General features: G+C 45.9%; 1 protein-coding gene across 1 annotated transcript in view; it reads right to left on the bottom strand.

The window, feature by feature from the left end:
- Nucleotides 1–15,913, bottom strand: part of GATB (glutamyl-tRNA amidotransferase subunit B) — a 76,551-nt gene that overhangs the window by 26,917 nt on the left and 33,721 nt on the right. The window contains exons 4-9 of the mRNA XM_007456999.1: nucleotides 15,237–15,435; nucleotides 14,705–14,827; nucleotides 5,957–6,070; nucleotides 3,613–3,697; nucleotides 2,863–2,907; nucleotides 346–535 (exon numbers count right to left, since the gene is read on the bottom strand). Of these exons, the coding sequence (XP_007457061.1) occupies nucleotides 346–535; nucleotides 2,863–2,907; nucleotides 3,613–3,697; nucleotides 5,957–6,070; nucleotides 14,705–14,827; nucleotides 15,237–15,435 (756 nt within the window). The remainder of the gene's footprint in view (nucleotides 1–345; nucleotides 536–2,862; nucleotides 2,908–3,612; nucleotides 3,698–5,956; nucleotides 6,071–14,704; nucleotides 14,828–15,236; nucleotides 15,436–15,913) is intronic.

Raw genomic sequence — 15,913 nt, 5'->3', positions numbered from 1 at the left:
GCTGGGCCTGCGCGTCCGGAGCCTGTGCTCCGCAAATGGGAGGGGCCACAGCGGTGAGAGGCCCGCGGAACGAAAGAAAAAAAAAAAAAAAAAAAAAAAAAAAAAGAAGCCTCCACAGCCGCTGTGACCAGCTCTTCGTGTCTACACACAAGAAATGACTGACACGAGATCCTGCCTCATCTTCTGGTTTTCGGAGGAGCATTTACCAAAAAGGCTGCTGAGGAAGGTTAGCACGCCTGGTTCTACGGTACAGCTGAAGGAATGGGCCACTGCACCTAGAGCCCCCTGAGGAGCATCCCCCCCGCTGCTGGGCTGGGCTGATCGCAGCCTCTGATCAGTACCCACCATCAAGGCAAAGCTGTGCTCCGGCAGCATCCCATACTGTTGCACGAGCTTCTCCCGGGTCACGCGGGGCAGCTCGGGAAGCTGCTCCCGGAGCCGGTCGATGTTGATCACCTGCTGCGGGTCTGTGCCAGTGGGCAGGGACTCCGAGTCGTAGAGTAGCAGCGGGGGCAGGTTGGGCTCCGGCATGAACCTGGCACACAGAGGAGATGGCATGACTGAGTATTCGGTTTAGCTGGAAGAAACAAACCTATTGTCAGTATGAAAGTTTGTGTCTGGATGCCATGTTACTTGCAAATATTTTCCAACATCCCATAATATCAAGTCTCCTAGTTTTCCAGGAACTAGTCCTTATACAAGTGTAAGGTCAAAAAAAAAAAAGCTCAGAAGGGCAAGCAACCCATCACCTCAATGCCAAATCTGTGCTATGAATTAGTCTGACTTCTGAAGGCAAGAGGAAACCAAAGGGAGGCTTCCTGAATCCCATCTGTTAACCTGAGAGACTGAGCTGAAGCCACTGGCTGTGCTAAAAGCCAACTCCACGCTCAGTGAGAAAGCAGCATAAACAGAGTAGGAGCGACAATGGAAAACAAAGAAGTTCTTAGGAAGAACAGACTGAACCTAGAGGGATCACTATAATTAGAACAATGGTGACTTTGACAGACACACAAGAGGAGTCCTTGAGGTGACATGCATTCTAAGGGTTTGTGAGCTTTGTCTTTCCTAAATCTCGATGCTTAAATGAGCATTAAGTGAAAAAGGCACAGCACCATGTTGATGCCACACTGTGGTTTATAACTGTGGATAAAGTATATGTTCATAAAGACATCGGCTGGAAAAAATAGGACCAAATGAGAACAATTTACTTTTTAGGAAGAAAGATTATAAATCTTAAAATATTTTTAGCAGTATTTGTGTAACAGATGAAAAGTCAAAGAAAAAGAAAACTTTCTTTCTTGAGAAGTGCAAGAAATAAATAGATTTTGCCCAAATAAAATGTAGAAGCTAGGGGAGAAGGAGGAATGAATAAAGGGAGTATAAGGGATTTTTAGGGCAGTGAAACTATTCTGTATGACACTGTAATGGTGGCTACATGTCATTATACATCTGTCAAAACCCACAGAATGGACAACATAAGGCACAGACCCTAATGTAAACTATGTACTTTACCTAATAATAAGGTATCAATATTGGTTCATTAATTTTAACCAAGGTACCACACTACACACTAATGCAAGATGTTATCAGAGGAACTTCTGTGTGTGTGTGGGTGGGGGGGGGATACGACACATACCAAGGAGTATATGGGAACTCTGTAATCTCCACTGAGTTCTGCTGTAAACCTAAAACTGCTCTAAAAGGGTCAACTAAGTTTTTAAAAAATGTGGAAGCCGCACCACTGCATATACGCTTGTGAAATAAAGATGTCCTTCCCTCTGTTCTATTCTAGCATCTAACGTTTTCTCTCTGCCCTTATTTGTCAAAGGGCTTATACAAAAGCAGGGTAATGCAGAATAAATGGTGGCTCCAAGGTAATAGCTCAGAAGGGCAAGCAACCCATCACCTCAATGCCAAATCTGTGCTATGAATTAGTCTGACTTCTGAAGGCAAGAGGAAACCAAAGGGAGGCTTCCTGAATCCCATCTGTTAACCTGAGAGACTGAGCTGAAGCCACTGGCTGTGCTAAAAGCCAACTCCACGCTCAGTGAGAAAGCAGCATAAACAGAGTAGGAGCGACAATGGAAAACAAAGAAGTTCTTAGGAAGAACAGACTGAACCTAGAGGGATCACTATAATTAGAACAATGGTGACTTTGACAGACACACAAGAGGAGTCCTTGAGGTGACATGCATTCTAAGGGTTTGTGAGCTTTGTCTTTCCTAAATCTCGATGCTATATTTGTTCCTCATTGACAGCAATGGCTACTCTTACTTCTTCCTGCACTTTGCAAAGGAAAGTGCCAACCCCCACAACTTTGTTGCTGACATATTTAATTTTTTCAGTCTGCTAAACTGGGAAGAAACAAAAGTCTCAATTTATTGGAAGCTATTCTTATTATTTCCTTTATTTCTGGATCTCAAATGAGGTCTAACGTGTTAAACAGCATCACCTGAGGTTTGAAGGGAACTGCCATTAACATATACATCTCTTTTTTTCTACCTTCTCACAGAACTTCAGTGTTACTGCATTAGTTACTGAACATGAGAATAAGAACAGCCTAGGGCCCACCCCACAACTGCCATCCTCTTAGCTCAATTATGAAAACTGACACAGAGGTGAGTGAACAAGTGTTTTCCAGCTGTTGAATCCTGTCAAATGAGGTACTCCAAGGCTACCAAATCAAGAAAATACTCTTCCTCTCAGTGTACACGTAAAACAGGAAGCCTAGATTTTCCATTATGCGACAACAACAAGGAAAAGTGGTTCCTAAAAGCAATCTAGGGTCATTATGCTGGTCTGTAAGTGGATTTGGAATATGACCCAAATACAGAATGGTGTTTTGACAAGAGGAGTAACCACCTGTAGTCTTGTTTTCCTTCTTTGTCTCTCATCGGCACGGTGCACCTGTGACAGTTAAATGAGAAAACATTAAAAAAATGCTGCATGAAGCGTCAGCTAGTGTAGATGCAGACAGGGGTTCCCCTACCAATAGGGAACCCAGGGGATTCAAGCTCCTCAGCCTTCCTTGGGAGACACTTTCATGAATACATTGCAGAAATAATATTAAAGAAAGACAAATGTTTAGCATGATAATTAAAGAAAAAGAACAGAAAAGCAATTGCTTCAACGTTTCCAAAATTGAACCAGCTCAAACTCTAGGCTCTTGAGCTTTTTTCCCCAGTCTTCTGTTAAGTGTATAAAATCCTCAAAATTCAGAGTCAGAAAGTTAGACTCAAAGATATCTAAACAGAAAGACACCGCTACAACCAGTTCTAAGCTTTCTTCCACTTCTAGCTTAAATTGGCAGAACTTAGATCTGATAGAATTTAAGGAAGTAAAAATTCTTGGAACAAAGGAGGTAAGCTGGAAGCCAGGGAAGTGCCAGGACTTAAGACTCAGCAAGTCTGATGGTAGTCAGGTGAAACCTCTTACCAGCCCTAGAGGGCATATCACAACCCTGTAGGGTACCGTATTTTCCTAATTTTACTAATGAGGAAACCAAAGTGCAGAGAAGCTAAGTACCTTCTCCAAGGTGACATGGCTGGTCTGTGGTGAGCCCCGACTGGAGCCCCACCTACCTGTATTCAAGATGTTGTCATGCAAACTCACCCCAGCTTGTAATCGAACGAGCGAGTTTCATTCAGGATTTTACCTCCATTCTCAAGTTCATTGATTTGCCTCTGAATTTCATAGTCTAAAAAAAATAGTTTAGTATCATATTTTGATTCCTTTCATCCAGTTTAGCAATAAATAGACATCTTTTTCAATCTTTATGTCAAAAACTAATCAAGGGAGTTGTTTATAACTCTTCCCACAGATGCTATATTTTATTCTTGCTGCCGTCATAGAATAATCATGCTAGAAAGGGCCTTTTAGGAAGCTCTGCTCCTTCACTTTTTGAGAAAACCCAGACTCAGAGAGATTGCGTAACCCAGTACAGGCTACAAAACGTGGCAGAAGCAGGGCTAGGACCAATATCTAGGCAGAATGACCCCAGATCTAAGATCGCTGCTTATCAAGAGTTTTTATCCTAGGATCCATGGGTGGCCTTCAAGGGGTTCTAGTACCTCCTGAGATTATATGCAAACGTGCATGTGTGCACAGGCACATATTTTGGAGAGAGGGTCCAGAATAAAAATTCTGGACCCTCTCTCCAAAATATGGAGAGGGACCTATGACCCCAAATGATGAACAGCCACTGCTCTATGCCACACTCCCTCACCACCCAACAAGGCAGAAGTGGTAAGCAAAGCACAGCCACAGTTGCTAAGCTTCCTTATGAAAACAGCTTTAGCCTCCCCTCCCACCTCAACTCCCCGCCCAACATGTACCACCTGCCCTTGCCCAAATCCAAACTCTTATCATAGCTGACAAAAAGCAGCAACACTAAGAGGATGGCTAAAAGGTGTGATGTAGGGAGAAACATAGGGTAGAAAAATTACAGGCTTGAAGAATTAAGCCCATAACAGTAAAGCTTCGGTTCTTCCAGCCTGAGTCAGACCACAGGTAGAATTCTGTCTCAGACTACTCCAAAGGGTCCTTCATAAGGTAACAGGTTAGGGACAGCCAAAATTCAGGCAGGGGTCTCCATCTTAAGTCATCAGGGATAAATCTACCTAAAATCTTGTTTTTTAGGTTCCCATCACCACCTCTTAGAATAATGAGTTCCAGAACACTTATCACCTACAAGGTGAAGTGGAACTTTCTTTCTGTTCATTCCAAGCTTCCCCTTCACAAACCTGAGCTGGAGGGTTTTCCCTAACCCAAACCTATCATGGCCTCAGAAATATGGACTGTGTCTCCTTTTACAGACAGAAGAGTCCACCATCGTTAGTCTGTCTTCACGCGGGGACCTTCCCCAACACCTTCCTCTCCTGTAAGTCATCCCCTTGACCATTTTAATGCTTTTTTCCTGAAAACTTGTAGACTCAAAGTGTCTTCACTGAGGCTAGTTGATCATTTCAGGTTCAGGATAATAAAGTTTTATACGAGATTAGAAAATCTTTTTTGTGTTCCTTCTAATACCCAGGATGCTACTAAACCTTTTGGCTGTGACTCCACATTCATCCGTCCCATTCTCTGTGCACCCTGAAGGGTGCACCTTAACCTCCACCTCCTCCCTCCTCTCTTCCTCTCTAGATACCTTTGGTTTTAAAGAATATTTTCATTCCTCTGAGATGTCTTCCCCTCACATTCACAGATATCAACTTCTATGGACCACCCTAGATGTTGATCTTGCTCAACTGTTCGATTTTAACTACTAGTATACATTTGTCCACACTGAAAGATCCACAATGTGAACAAACAAGACCAATACCTGATTACACAGGCCCAAGCAATCTATTAGTTAAAACGGTAAAAAGCAGAAAAACATACTGACCAATTAAGTCAAATCGTGGCCATCTATAATGAACAAATACGACTTTATACAGTTTGGTCTAGTCAGAAGGAATGTGGTACATGGAAAAACAGAGTTACAGGATTTTGCAGATCCTCCCATAGAGGTGAAGTCTATTTCCCCTCCCCTTGAACCTGCTTTGAATGCAATGTGCTGGAAGAGATGCTGTGCAGGTTCTAGAGCTAATGACTCAAGAGGCCTTGAGGCATCTGCCTTCATTCTCCTGGGGTGCCCCCTCCGCCAAATAAGAAGGGCTGGGCTAGGCAAGTGAATGAAGCAAGCCCACGTGGGTAGAGCAGCCCAGCAGACATCCAGCACCAAGGCTGCAACACGTGAGTGAGGTATCTTGGACCCTGTATCTCAGCTGAGCTGCCGGCTCCCCACAGCCATATGAATGAGCCAAGGCAGGACAAGTAGAAAAATCACCCAAGCCACAAAACTCTGAAGTTGAGATGTTATCATGTAAGCCATTAAGTTGGCGGGGGGGAATGCTTGTTACACAGCAACAGATAACTGATACAAAGAAGTATATCAGGAGTAACAGCTGACATTCACCTATAGCTTTGGCCAAAAACCTGGCACTGTTGAGATTCTTTACTTCGGTTCGAATGCCCAAAGGCTCCCCAGGGTTATGCACAGATATGTTGGCGTCCACTCTCAACTGGCCCTCTGTAAGGAAAGAAAAAAGACAACACTTTAGAAATTCTCTGAGGCAATCGTGGTTTTTTTTAAGGCAAGAGAGTGCAAGCAACGTCTAACTCTAGTTGCTGTTTAGTTACAGCAGCCTAACCTCAGAGGAAGTAAGGTTGGTCCTGAAGTACTAACTTTTGCCCACTTGCGAAAATGATGGTCCTAAGGCATCTGAAGGGTGTGTGTGTATGTGTGTGTATATATTTCTGTGCACTTGTGCACATGCAGAATGCAGGAGAAATTCTGGATATACTGGCTTGGGAAATCTAATTTCTTTCATGCCAAATAAGAAAAACAACACTGTTAAAAATGGAGATTTACCCTGCAGTTTTATTCCGAAGTGTTTTTCAAAGTGTCAGAGCTGGGCTGCGGGGGAAGGCTTCAGAAATGATCATGTGATAGCCCTACACTGCTCTCCAATGGAATGTGGATTTCCAACAGTGATTCCGGGAGATTTATAAGAGAGTCCTTGAGAATTTACAGCTCAAGGGCAACAGCCAGAAACCTGGGCTTTTCCCCTCGTCCTTCCTCCAGGTACTGTAATGATCTCTTCCTTCCGTAAACAGGACTCGGAATCCTTCCCGACTGCTGTAAGGGTTTGCCGCAGCAGACAGACAGTGCTGTTATGAAGGGGACGGTCTGTGGGGGAGGGACTCAGAGGGGGCCATCCCCATCCTGGGAGGACCTTCTCTGGCCCTGCAAGCCCCCCCATTTTGGGAACAGTAACCCCTAAGGAAGCAGGTGGTTTATGGAGAGGGCCAAGAGGCTCTTGAGGAGGAGAGGGAGGCAAAATCTCAAGCCAAAGAGAGATAAAGATAAGAAATCATCACATTTTATACCCTGAAAGGTAAGGCCCCAATTCTCTGTTCTCCAATTCCACTTACAATATTTAAAACAGAACAAAAGGGGATGACAAAATGCTGGATTTTTCTTAGGCAAGTCTTTGAACTAAAAAAGAATCTGCCAAAGAGGAATGTGTCGATGAGCTGAAGAAAGCAATTTCATTTCCAAGGTTTCATAGCAAAAGCATATTAAAATAATAAAATAGCTCAAATATATTCTATGCCAAGAAAAAGAGACCCTTGCAACAGGTCTCTGTCATTCCCACTCTGCCGCTCCAATGGCCACCCACGTTGACAGGCAGGGAAAAGGTGCCTTTCAGCCCAGAAATTACTCTATGTCTCCAGAATGGACCTCTCACAGTTCTACAAAATCCCATAGCCCCTTTAGGACAACATGTGCTTCCTTGAATCTCAAGAAGTCCCAACGACTCCTGATATCATCAGACTCTTGGTCTAGGAACCCTGCGGCATCCTTTGCTGCTCTGTTTTCTTGACCCTTTGTAGTCTGACTAGATCCTGTCAGTTCCTTCCCCCAAACACCCCCTCAGAGCTGTCACTTCCTCTCCATTCCCACGGCTGCCATCCTTGCCTGAGCACCCACATCCTATCCCGACCTTCAACTCAGTGACCCCTCCTGGTCCAGCTCCCCCTCCCCGCCCACCTCGGTTCTGGCCACATCCTGCTACAGGACGGTTGCGTCACTCCCAGTGCTTGACCAAGTGCACAGCTGGCTCCCACTGGGTCATCCCACCTCCTCTGCTTGGTATGCAACAGCCCTCATCTGGTCTTGACTGATGCACCCCACATTTCCTGCTGCTCATTCCCTGAGAAAGCCTCCTCCCATCAGGGGAGCTTCTGTCTGCTCGCTGGTTCCCACAGGCTCTCGTCATCCCTGTTACTGTCCCTCTTTCAACCTCAGCTCATCCTTCGAGGTCCCACATAAGTGGTACCACCTTCTCCTCCTGGAAACCCTCATCAGTAGGCCGGCCTCCACTGGTGGCTCCTCGGAGCTATTAGAATACATGCAATCAGTAGAGCACATGATTGTAGTCTATTCTAAATTAGTCTTTTCTTTGAGACCAGATGGAAGCCCCTTGGGAATGGAGCCCAGATTTAAAACTCCCATCCCTCTTGCCTACCCAAAGACATCACTCCTTCAGTTCTCTCCTCTCTCCCACAGCACTCCTTAACTCTCTTCCTCAGCATTCCCTCTATGCATGTATATCCATAATCAACAGTATTTCTCACTAGAAACAACCCAAAGACCCACTCCCTTGAACCCAGTTCTCTCTTCATCATTCTGCTGTTATTGCTCTGCTTTCCTTTTCAGCAAATCCTCTCAAACAAGTACTGCTTGTTTGTTGGCATCTCATCTCCGTGGGCTCACCTCCCATTTACTCCTACACCCACGTCAGCCTGGCTTCTGTCCCCACCTCTCTGCAAAACGCCTTGTCAAAGTCACCATCAACCCCTGGCCACCAAATCCCACGGACGCAGGACACGCTGTGTCTTCCCCTCACTGGATACGCCGGCCCTCGGCGGTATGTGACCTAACAACCAACGCTTCCTCCCTGAAACATCTTCCTCCCTCGGCTGCTGGGACCTCACTCACCCTTAGCTGCCCCCTACCTCCTGGACACTTTCCATGTCCATGTCATTTGTTCCCATCCAGACTCAGGACTATCTTCTTTACCTGCACTCTCTCTGTAAATGTATATGGTCTTAAACACCATCCAAGTTCTGATAACTCCTGAATTTCTCTCTTCAGCCAAAACCCTACTCTGAACTCCATCCACACTGACCTCTGTGCCTACTTCATCTCCACGTGGAGGTGGCCCAGGCATTTCAGTTTGTGAAACTAAAGGATCTGTCCTGCAACACATGCACCTTTGTCCTCATCTTCCCCGTGTCAGCAAATGGCACCACCACCTCGTTCCTCAAGAGTCCTTGACTTCTTCTGGCCTCTTTGCCTTCTACACCAGCCTGTTAACAAAAATCCTGTTATTTCTAAAAACCACCTCGAATCCACCATCTTGTTCTCTCCATCCTCACCGACACCAGCCCTGTCCAGAAGAGCACCATCCTCCACCTGAACTACTGCCAAAACTTCGGAACTGGGCTCAGCTTCTACTCATACCCTTCTGAAACCCACGTTCCATGGAGCAGCCGCAGCGGGTTTCCAAAATGGTAATCCGACTATGTCGTTCCTTGGCTTAAAAGCCCTTCCCTGACCTCCCACTGCCCTTGGAATGAAATCCAAACTTCTTATCATTGTTGGAGATCTAGCCCTCGCAGACCTTTTCAGTCTTACCTGAGGCCACACTGCCCTGCTCCTCGCGCCTCCCCTACAGTGGTCTTCTGCCACCTGTGTTACCTCCAAGCATATACTCTACGTTTTCCTCACCTCAGGGACTTTGCCTGGGCTCTTTCCTGGATGCTCATCCTCTAGCTCCCTGGGGCTGGGGCCTCGGGTCATTCTCCAGAGGCCCTCACCATCCAATGTATTCTTTATCACGGCACCCTCTATATTTCCTTAAAGCACTTACCACTGTAACTACTTTGTTCTATTTGTTAATGTATTTGTCTCCCTCATGAATACAATATTTCCTCTAGGTAGCAGGAACAATGTCCTTTTCACTGCTCTGTTCAGAACCTAGAGCTGCCTCTGGCACATGGTAATTGTTCGATAAATTCATACCTTGGTATTTTCCTGAGCCACGAGTAAGCAGACTGGTCTCACAGTAGGTTCCCGACAAGTTCTAAAGTTCTGTCTGAATAGGACTAATCTACTGAATCCTATGAAAGGCCCATTCAGCTCAAAGGAAAACTTCCCAAGTATGCTGAGCTCTGCCCAGCCAAACCTCGATACTTGGGAGAGAACTTTTTTTGAGCCCTGAGAACCCTGAGTTGGACCTCTCCTGCTTTTAAAAATAAAACCATCTTTCACAATTTAGACTTTTAATTTGGAAAAGGAATAAAAGCATGAGTTTCAGTCTCTCCCAGAGAAGACCGCACTCCATAGATGTCTGAGGGGACTCATTTAGTGTCCTGCAGTGTTGAAAGGCAGTTCACTTGCCTGGATTCCAATACAGTATCCAACACTCACAAAAGGCATTTACCCAGTGAAGACAAACTACCTTTTAAACAAATTAAGGTAAATTGCCTCAAGTCCACAAAAGCCTCACAGTCACGTTTGCTTCAGTGCATTCTGCAACACTGGGGGAGGGCCTTCACAAGAACGTTATCAAGCTCAATTTCCACCCTCTAGAAGTAGAGATTTGTAACAGCAAAATGAAAAAACTGTACTACTGAGCACAGTGATATGGTGCAGTCACATTTTTTTTTCTAAAACACATTCACACATCAGAAATGTAACATCAGGGCAGAAAACTGTTTCTGTAAACAGCAGGGGCCTGATGATTTAGTGAGAAAGTCTATGAAGCTGTGTCTCATTCTGATCACTGAATACCCTCCAGAACTTAAATAACAGGGCTTGACAAAAAATAAGGTAAAATAAATAATGTGGCTCAATTTTATCCAACATATTTCACAAAGTGTATTCATCCACAATGAGTGGTGATTCTACTTATTATTGTCAATAGAAGCACCTGACATTTCATGAGCACAGGCTATTTGCCAGGACCTGTGACATGTTTTATGCACATTACCACATTCTTCCCCTACAACAGAGCATTAATGACACATCCACTTAGACGTCCTTTAGGCAATTCACACTTGACACGTCCAAGACGGTATTCCAGGTTTTCTTCCACAAGGCCAGTCCTCGCCTGCTCTTCCCACCCTGCTGCCCCAACTCTGTTTGATGACTTGAATGACTTCCTCTCCTCTTTGGTTTCTTCCTTTCTCTTTCCATATACAATTATTTAGGGACTCGTTTCACAAGTGTGGAAAGGGAGGCTCACAGAAGTCAAATACCCCGCCCAGTTTCTATAGCTAGAAGCGGTAGGATAGGATTCCAGCCCAGGTCTGGGCCTGCGGTGTCCTCAGCACTCACACTCTGCTAACCCAGATCCCAAGGTTGTTTGTTTTTTTGTTTTTAATTAATTAATTAATTTTATTTATTTTTGGCTGCACTGGGTCTTCCTTGCTGCGCGCGTGCTATCTCTGGTTGCGGCGATCAAGGGTACTCTTCGTTGCGGCGTGTCGGCTTCTCATCGCGGTGGCTTCTCTTGTCGCGGAGCACAGGCTCTAGGCACTCGGGCTTCCGTAGTTGTGGCACGCCAGCTCCAGAGTGCAGGCTCAGTAGTTGTGGCGCACAGGCTTCATTGCTCCACGGCATGTGGGAACTTCCCAGACCAGGGCTTGAACCCGTGTCCCCTGCATTGGCAGGCAGATTCTTAACCACTGCGCCACCAGGGAAGCCCTCAAGGTTGTAATCTACAGCAGCGGAGACACTGTCACGGCTGGCACTAGGAAGCGGGGTGACAGTGCTTACAAAGGAAGGCGTCCAGAAGTCAGACACACCTGGGCTCGGGCACTTCCTGTGCACCTTGGCCAAATAACCCAACCTCTGGAAGCCTCAACTCCTCACCTGTACAGTAGGCACAGTAATACCCATCTCTCAGGAATGTCATAAAGTTTAAATGAGACAATAAATTAATTTTAAAAATGCTTAGTGAACTGATGAGCACATACTCGATGTTCAAACCGGCAGATATTACAACCTTGGAAATATTTAGTGTTATCTATATACTTTGGTACACATTCAACTCAAGCAGACTGCTTTGAGGATCTCAACAGTGGCAAACATCCTGAGAAGGAAGTGACTTCTGGAACCCAAGCTGAGCTAGTCTACGCTCGTTAGCAAAACTATCAGGAACTCACTGAAGCACAGCCCAGAGCAATTTAAGTTTCATTCCAAAAGCACGCTGGGGGTCCACTGGTGCTCTCCAGGGCAGCCTTCGGTTGGTTCCCAGGCTGCATTCTCCAATGGTGACACAGTGGCCTATGGTGGTGGGACAGAAGGATGGGAAAGGGGCCTGGGCTGATAAAGTGCTGAGAGCACCAAAAGCCGGACACCTGCAGACTCCAGGCAGACCTTCACTACCCAGAGCACTTCAGGACAACATCAGCCACTCTGCTGCTGTGCTGGAGCCAAAGCTGTCTGATTTGTATTTAAAAGCAACAAAAAGTGTCACAACAAATGAGATTTAATGAACCCTCTCAGCTGTCACTGCCTGATGAGTTCTCACTGTTATGGTTTATCTCTTGGCAAGGACCCGATGGGACTATTTCTCAGCTAACAGGTGGCCTGTTTATTATTCCATAGGTTTGGTAGGAATCACAGTTATTTTGAAGAAGAATGGAATAATAAAACTTTTTTAAAGCAACAGTGCATAAATGGATAACTACCCAATCTGCCCATATTTCATTTCTATTCTGTGGGTAAAAAGACAGCATGAGCCAATTCTCCATTCTACAATGGAGAATTCTCTTGCTCTAACACAGAGCACTCCACTCAAACTCATGTGGCTGGCTGTGTTTTTCCAGACTTTAGCTTAAAGAAGAGAGCAAATTGGCAAGCTCCATCTCTAGATTCAACTTGTACCAGGGCTTTGAAATTACAATTTGTTGCCCATTAGATGTCCTATGTGACAAATGTGGCATTACAAATTCTAAAGTCCCTTTGTAACATGTGAATAAACGTGTGACAAAATGGTCAGTAAATAGTATGATAAACCGACAGGGAGATGAATCATCCCCACCAATGGTACTTAGTGGCACCCTCTGTGACATGTTCAGTGGTTAATTCTTTGTGTCAACTTGACGGGGCCAAGGGATGCTCTGATATTTGGTTAAACATTATTTTGGGTGTGTCTGTAAGGGTGTTCCTGAATGAGATGAACATTCAAATTGATATACTGAGTAAAGCAGATTGCCTGCTCACCGTGGGTGAGCCTCATTCAATCTGCTGAAAACCAGAATAGAACAAAAGGCAGAGTGGGGGTGAAGCCAAGCAGGACCCTGCGGGGCTCCTGGACATGGAAGCCTTTCTGTGTCCCTCTTTCTTGTTTGTAGAGAACAGATTCCAGCCTCCATGATCTTCCCTGAGTTTCAAAGGGCAGGTTCAAACAGTTGCTCATCAGGGAAGGGAGGGGATGCAGAGACAAGGGAGAAGCAGTCAAGAAACAATAGTGCAGCCTTGGGGCAGGGTCCTGGTTCCCCCTCAAGGGATACACATAACGCTATCTTTGAGCTCTTTACAGAACTAAAACCTCCAACAAATGGAAGATGTTAACTACCTGATGAAGCGTTCTTCATTCCAGAGAGATGAAGCGTTCTTCATTCCAGAGAGAAGGTCATGATGTGATAGCCTCAAGAACCACAGAAGCTCATCAGGAGACCAGGTTAAAGGAATGCAGGCCCTGTACACACCCTGACCCTTATCAGCAACCCAGCCCTTGAACCACTGCTGTAAAACTCCTCACCAAATCCCCCTGGGTTGGGACACACAGTTTTGAGGGCATGAGTCCACTGTGTTCCCCTCTGCCTGGCAAAGGAGTAAAGCTATTCTTTTCTACCCCAAACTCTGTCTCTGAGATTCGATTTGGCACCAGCGCACAGAGGTCGAGTTTTTGGCATCGGGGGAATTTGCTGTCTCTGCCTGACTGCCTTGGATCGGGGATACTGGTCTTGTCTTGGACTCTGGCTCAGACTGGAACTTACGTCCTCGGCTCTCCTGATTCTCAGGCCTTCAGTCCTGGGCTGGAACTATACTATTGACTCTCCTGCTGCTTGATGACTACAGATCTTAGGGACGCCTCAGCCTCCACAGTCACATGAGCCAATTCCTTATAATAAATCTCTTTACATGTCACATGTACATGCACACACACACATTCTATTTGTTCTCTTTCTCTGGAAAACCCTGACTAGTACACCACTGTACTGAGAGATGGGTTAACCACTGTAGATGCAGAACCTGCACCCTTTTTCCACGCTGTCAGGGAGTTCTCTGCAAGTGGCAGACGTTTTTTAAAAGCCCCTGGGAACAGAAAATAGGGGAAAGCCACAGGAGAGACGAGCATTCAGGGATGTAAGCGTGGGCAAAGCAGTGCTAGGAAAAGCTCATGAAGAAACTGGGTTTGACCAAAACTTGTGATCTTTGTATCCAGTTTGCAAACACTTAAAATGTATAATTTCCTTGATCCCAAGTTTTCACAGTTTCTTCTGTTTAATTCCCTATTATATTTCTATTGAATTTCAGACTTTATCTCAAAGTTAAAGTTTTCTGAAATCATAACCTTGGTTTGTAGTCGATACAATCTGGCTTCAGCTTACCTGGATGGAAATTCTATAAAAGGTGGAAAGAGACCCAGAGGAAAAGCATCCAGTAGCAATGAAGCGCTGCCCACACAGAACTCACAAACTAAGAGCTACTGTGCATAAACACAGGGTCTTCTGAGGACGATGAAGCTGTTCAAACACGTTATTTTATTAATTCTCACAACGTCCTGATGCAAGAGGCCAGGAGGACACCTCCAGTCCCTGGACTCCTAATCTCACACTCTCGGGCTCAGCACCTCTGCAGGGCCACTGTTTGTGTGTTTATTTTTGGTCGGGGACTCAGAAAAAAATTCAAGGAAAATTCTAAGGAAAAAACCCCAAAACCCTGAGGTAGAAAAGGCTGAGAAAAGGATGCAAACAACCCCACTGTAGCTGCTGCAGAGAATAAGACTCCAGTGAGGAGAGAGCCCGGGAGTGGAAAGGGAGATGGGGAAGAGGCGGGCACTGCTTCTGTGGCTGCTACCTGCCATGTTCGCCTGGCTGGTGCCCAGGGCCTGAAGAATCAGCTGTAGCTCCCTGACGGCTGCAGCCGCCTCTTCTCCACAGGACATGTCAGGCTCCAGGACCACTTCCAGAAGGCCGACCCCTACCAAAGAGAGGCAGAGTCAGTCTGACTGGAGCTCTCCAGTCTGATCCGCAGATACATCAGGCTGAAACTTAGGAAAACCCTGCAGCACTGACAGGCCCTGAATCGTTTCACTTTCCCCTCACTTTTGGATTTTTAACTCTGGTTCTTTTCTTTTAACGTCTGCTTCAGATGTCAAGCTGCCGGGTCTGTGACTAGGCGGCGACGCTGTCTCGTTTTAGGGGTGGGTTAGTTGCAAGCGCATAGAAACCACAGTCCTAGCCCGGCTCTCTAATCAGCTCTGCCAACACCAACACTGATTCCGATTGTCATTAGTCAGGCTCTGGGGCCTGTCTCCTCAGTTGGTTTGGGCAAACTCTGGAGGGGAAGGGAAGTGGCAGGAAGGAAAATGGGGACTCTTCAAGCCTACCCGCTCTATTCAAATCAATGAGCGTCTGGGACTGCAGGCTGTCATGGAGGCTTTTGCCGCTGTCCTGTTCCAGCTGGATCTGCTTGACCCCCGCTGTCCTGGTGACCATCTGACTCCGCCTCTTCCCCACACAGACGCTGTACGCCAAGCTCCCGTTCACTGCGATCGGCAGCCTCTGCTGGGTAATCTGGTAGCCGGCCTGCATGCAAATGTGGGCCAGGGTCACTCGTCTGTAGGTCAAAGCTGGGAACTAGTTGATCATTCCTTTTAATGTCATAAAACTACAGACTTACGTAAAACCACAACAGAACAGAAAAGGAAAAAAGGAAAAGGAGACATAAATCAGTTTATGTGCTGCAGCCGTAACTTAGCCTGGCCTCTTCTAGCTTCTCTGGACGCTCCTTTCCCCATCCCTGAACCCACACCCCTAATAATGAAGCAGTCAACAACATGGATCCTATCTTCCCTAGGGAGTACCAATTTGGGGAATAACAATAATCTCTCTGTCTGAAGCCTCTAAGAAAAGAACGTATTGTTTCCACTAAGCTCATTAGCTCAGCCCTGCATCTGATTACTGGGCTCCTGACAGACCCTCTTACTGGAAGTGCTGGCTAAGCATCCTGCCATCTACTCTCAGCACAGCTAACACCAGTTGCTAGTGCGGTGAAGCTGGATTC

Source organism: Lipotes vexillifer, unplaced genomic scaffold (genome assembly GCF_000442215.2).
Source record: "Lipotes vexillifer unplaced genomic scaffold, Lipotes_vexillifer_v1.1 scaffold2539, whole genome shotgun sequence".
Taxonomy (NCBI): Eukaryota; Metazoa; Chordata; class Mammalia; order Artiodactyla; family Lipotidae; genus Lipotes; species Lipotes vexillifer.
The sequence above is the reverse complement of the archived record's forward strand: the minus strand, read 5'-3'. Positions and strand labels throughout refer to the sequence as shown.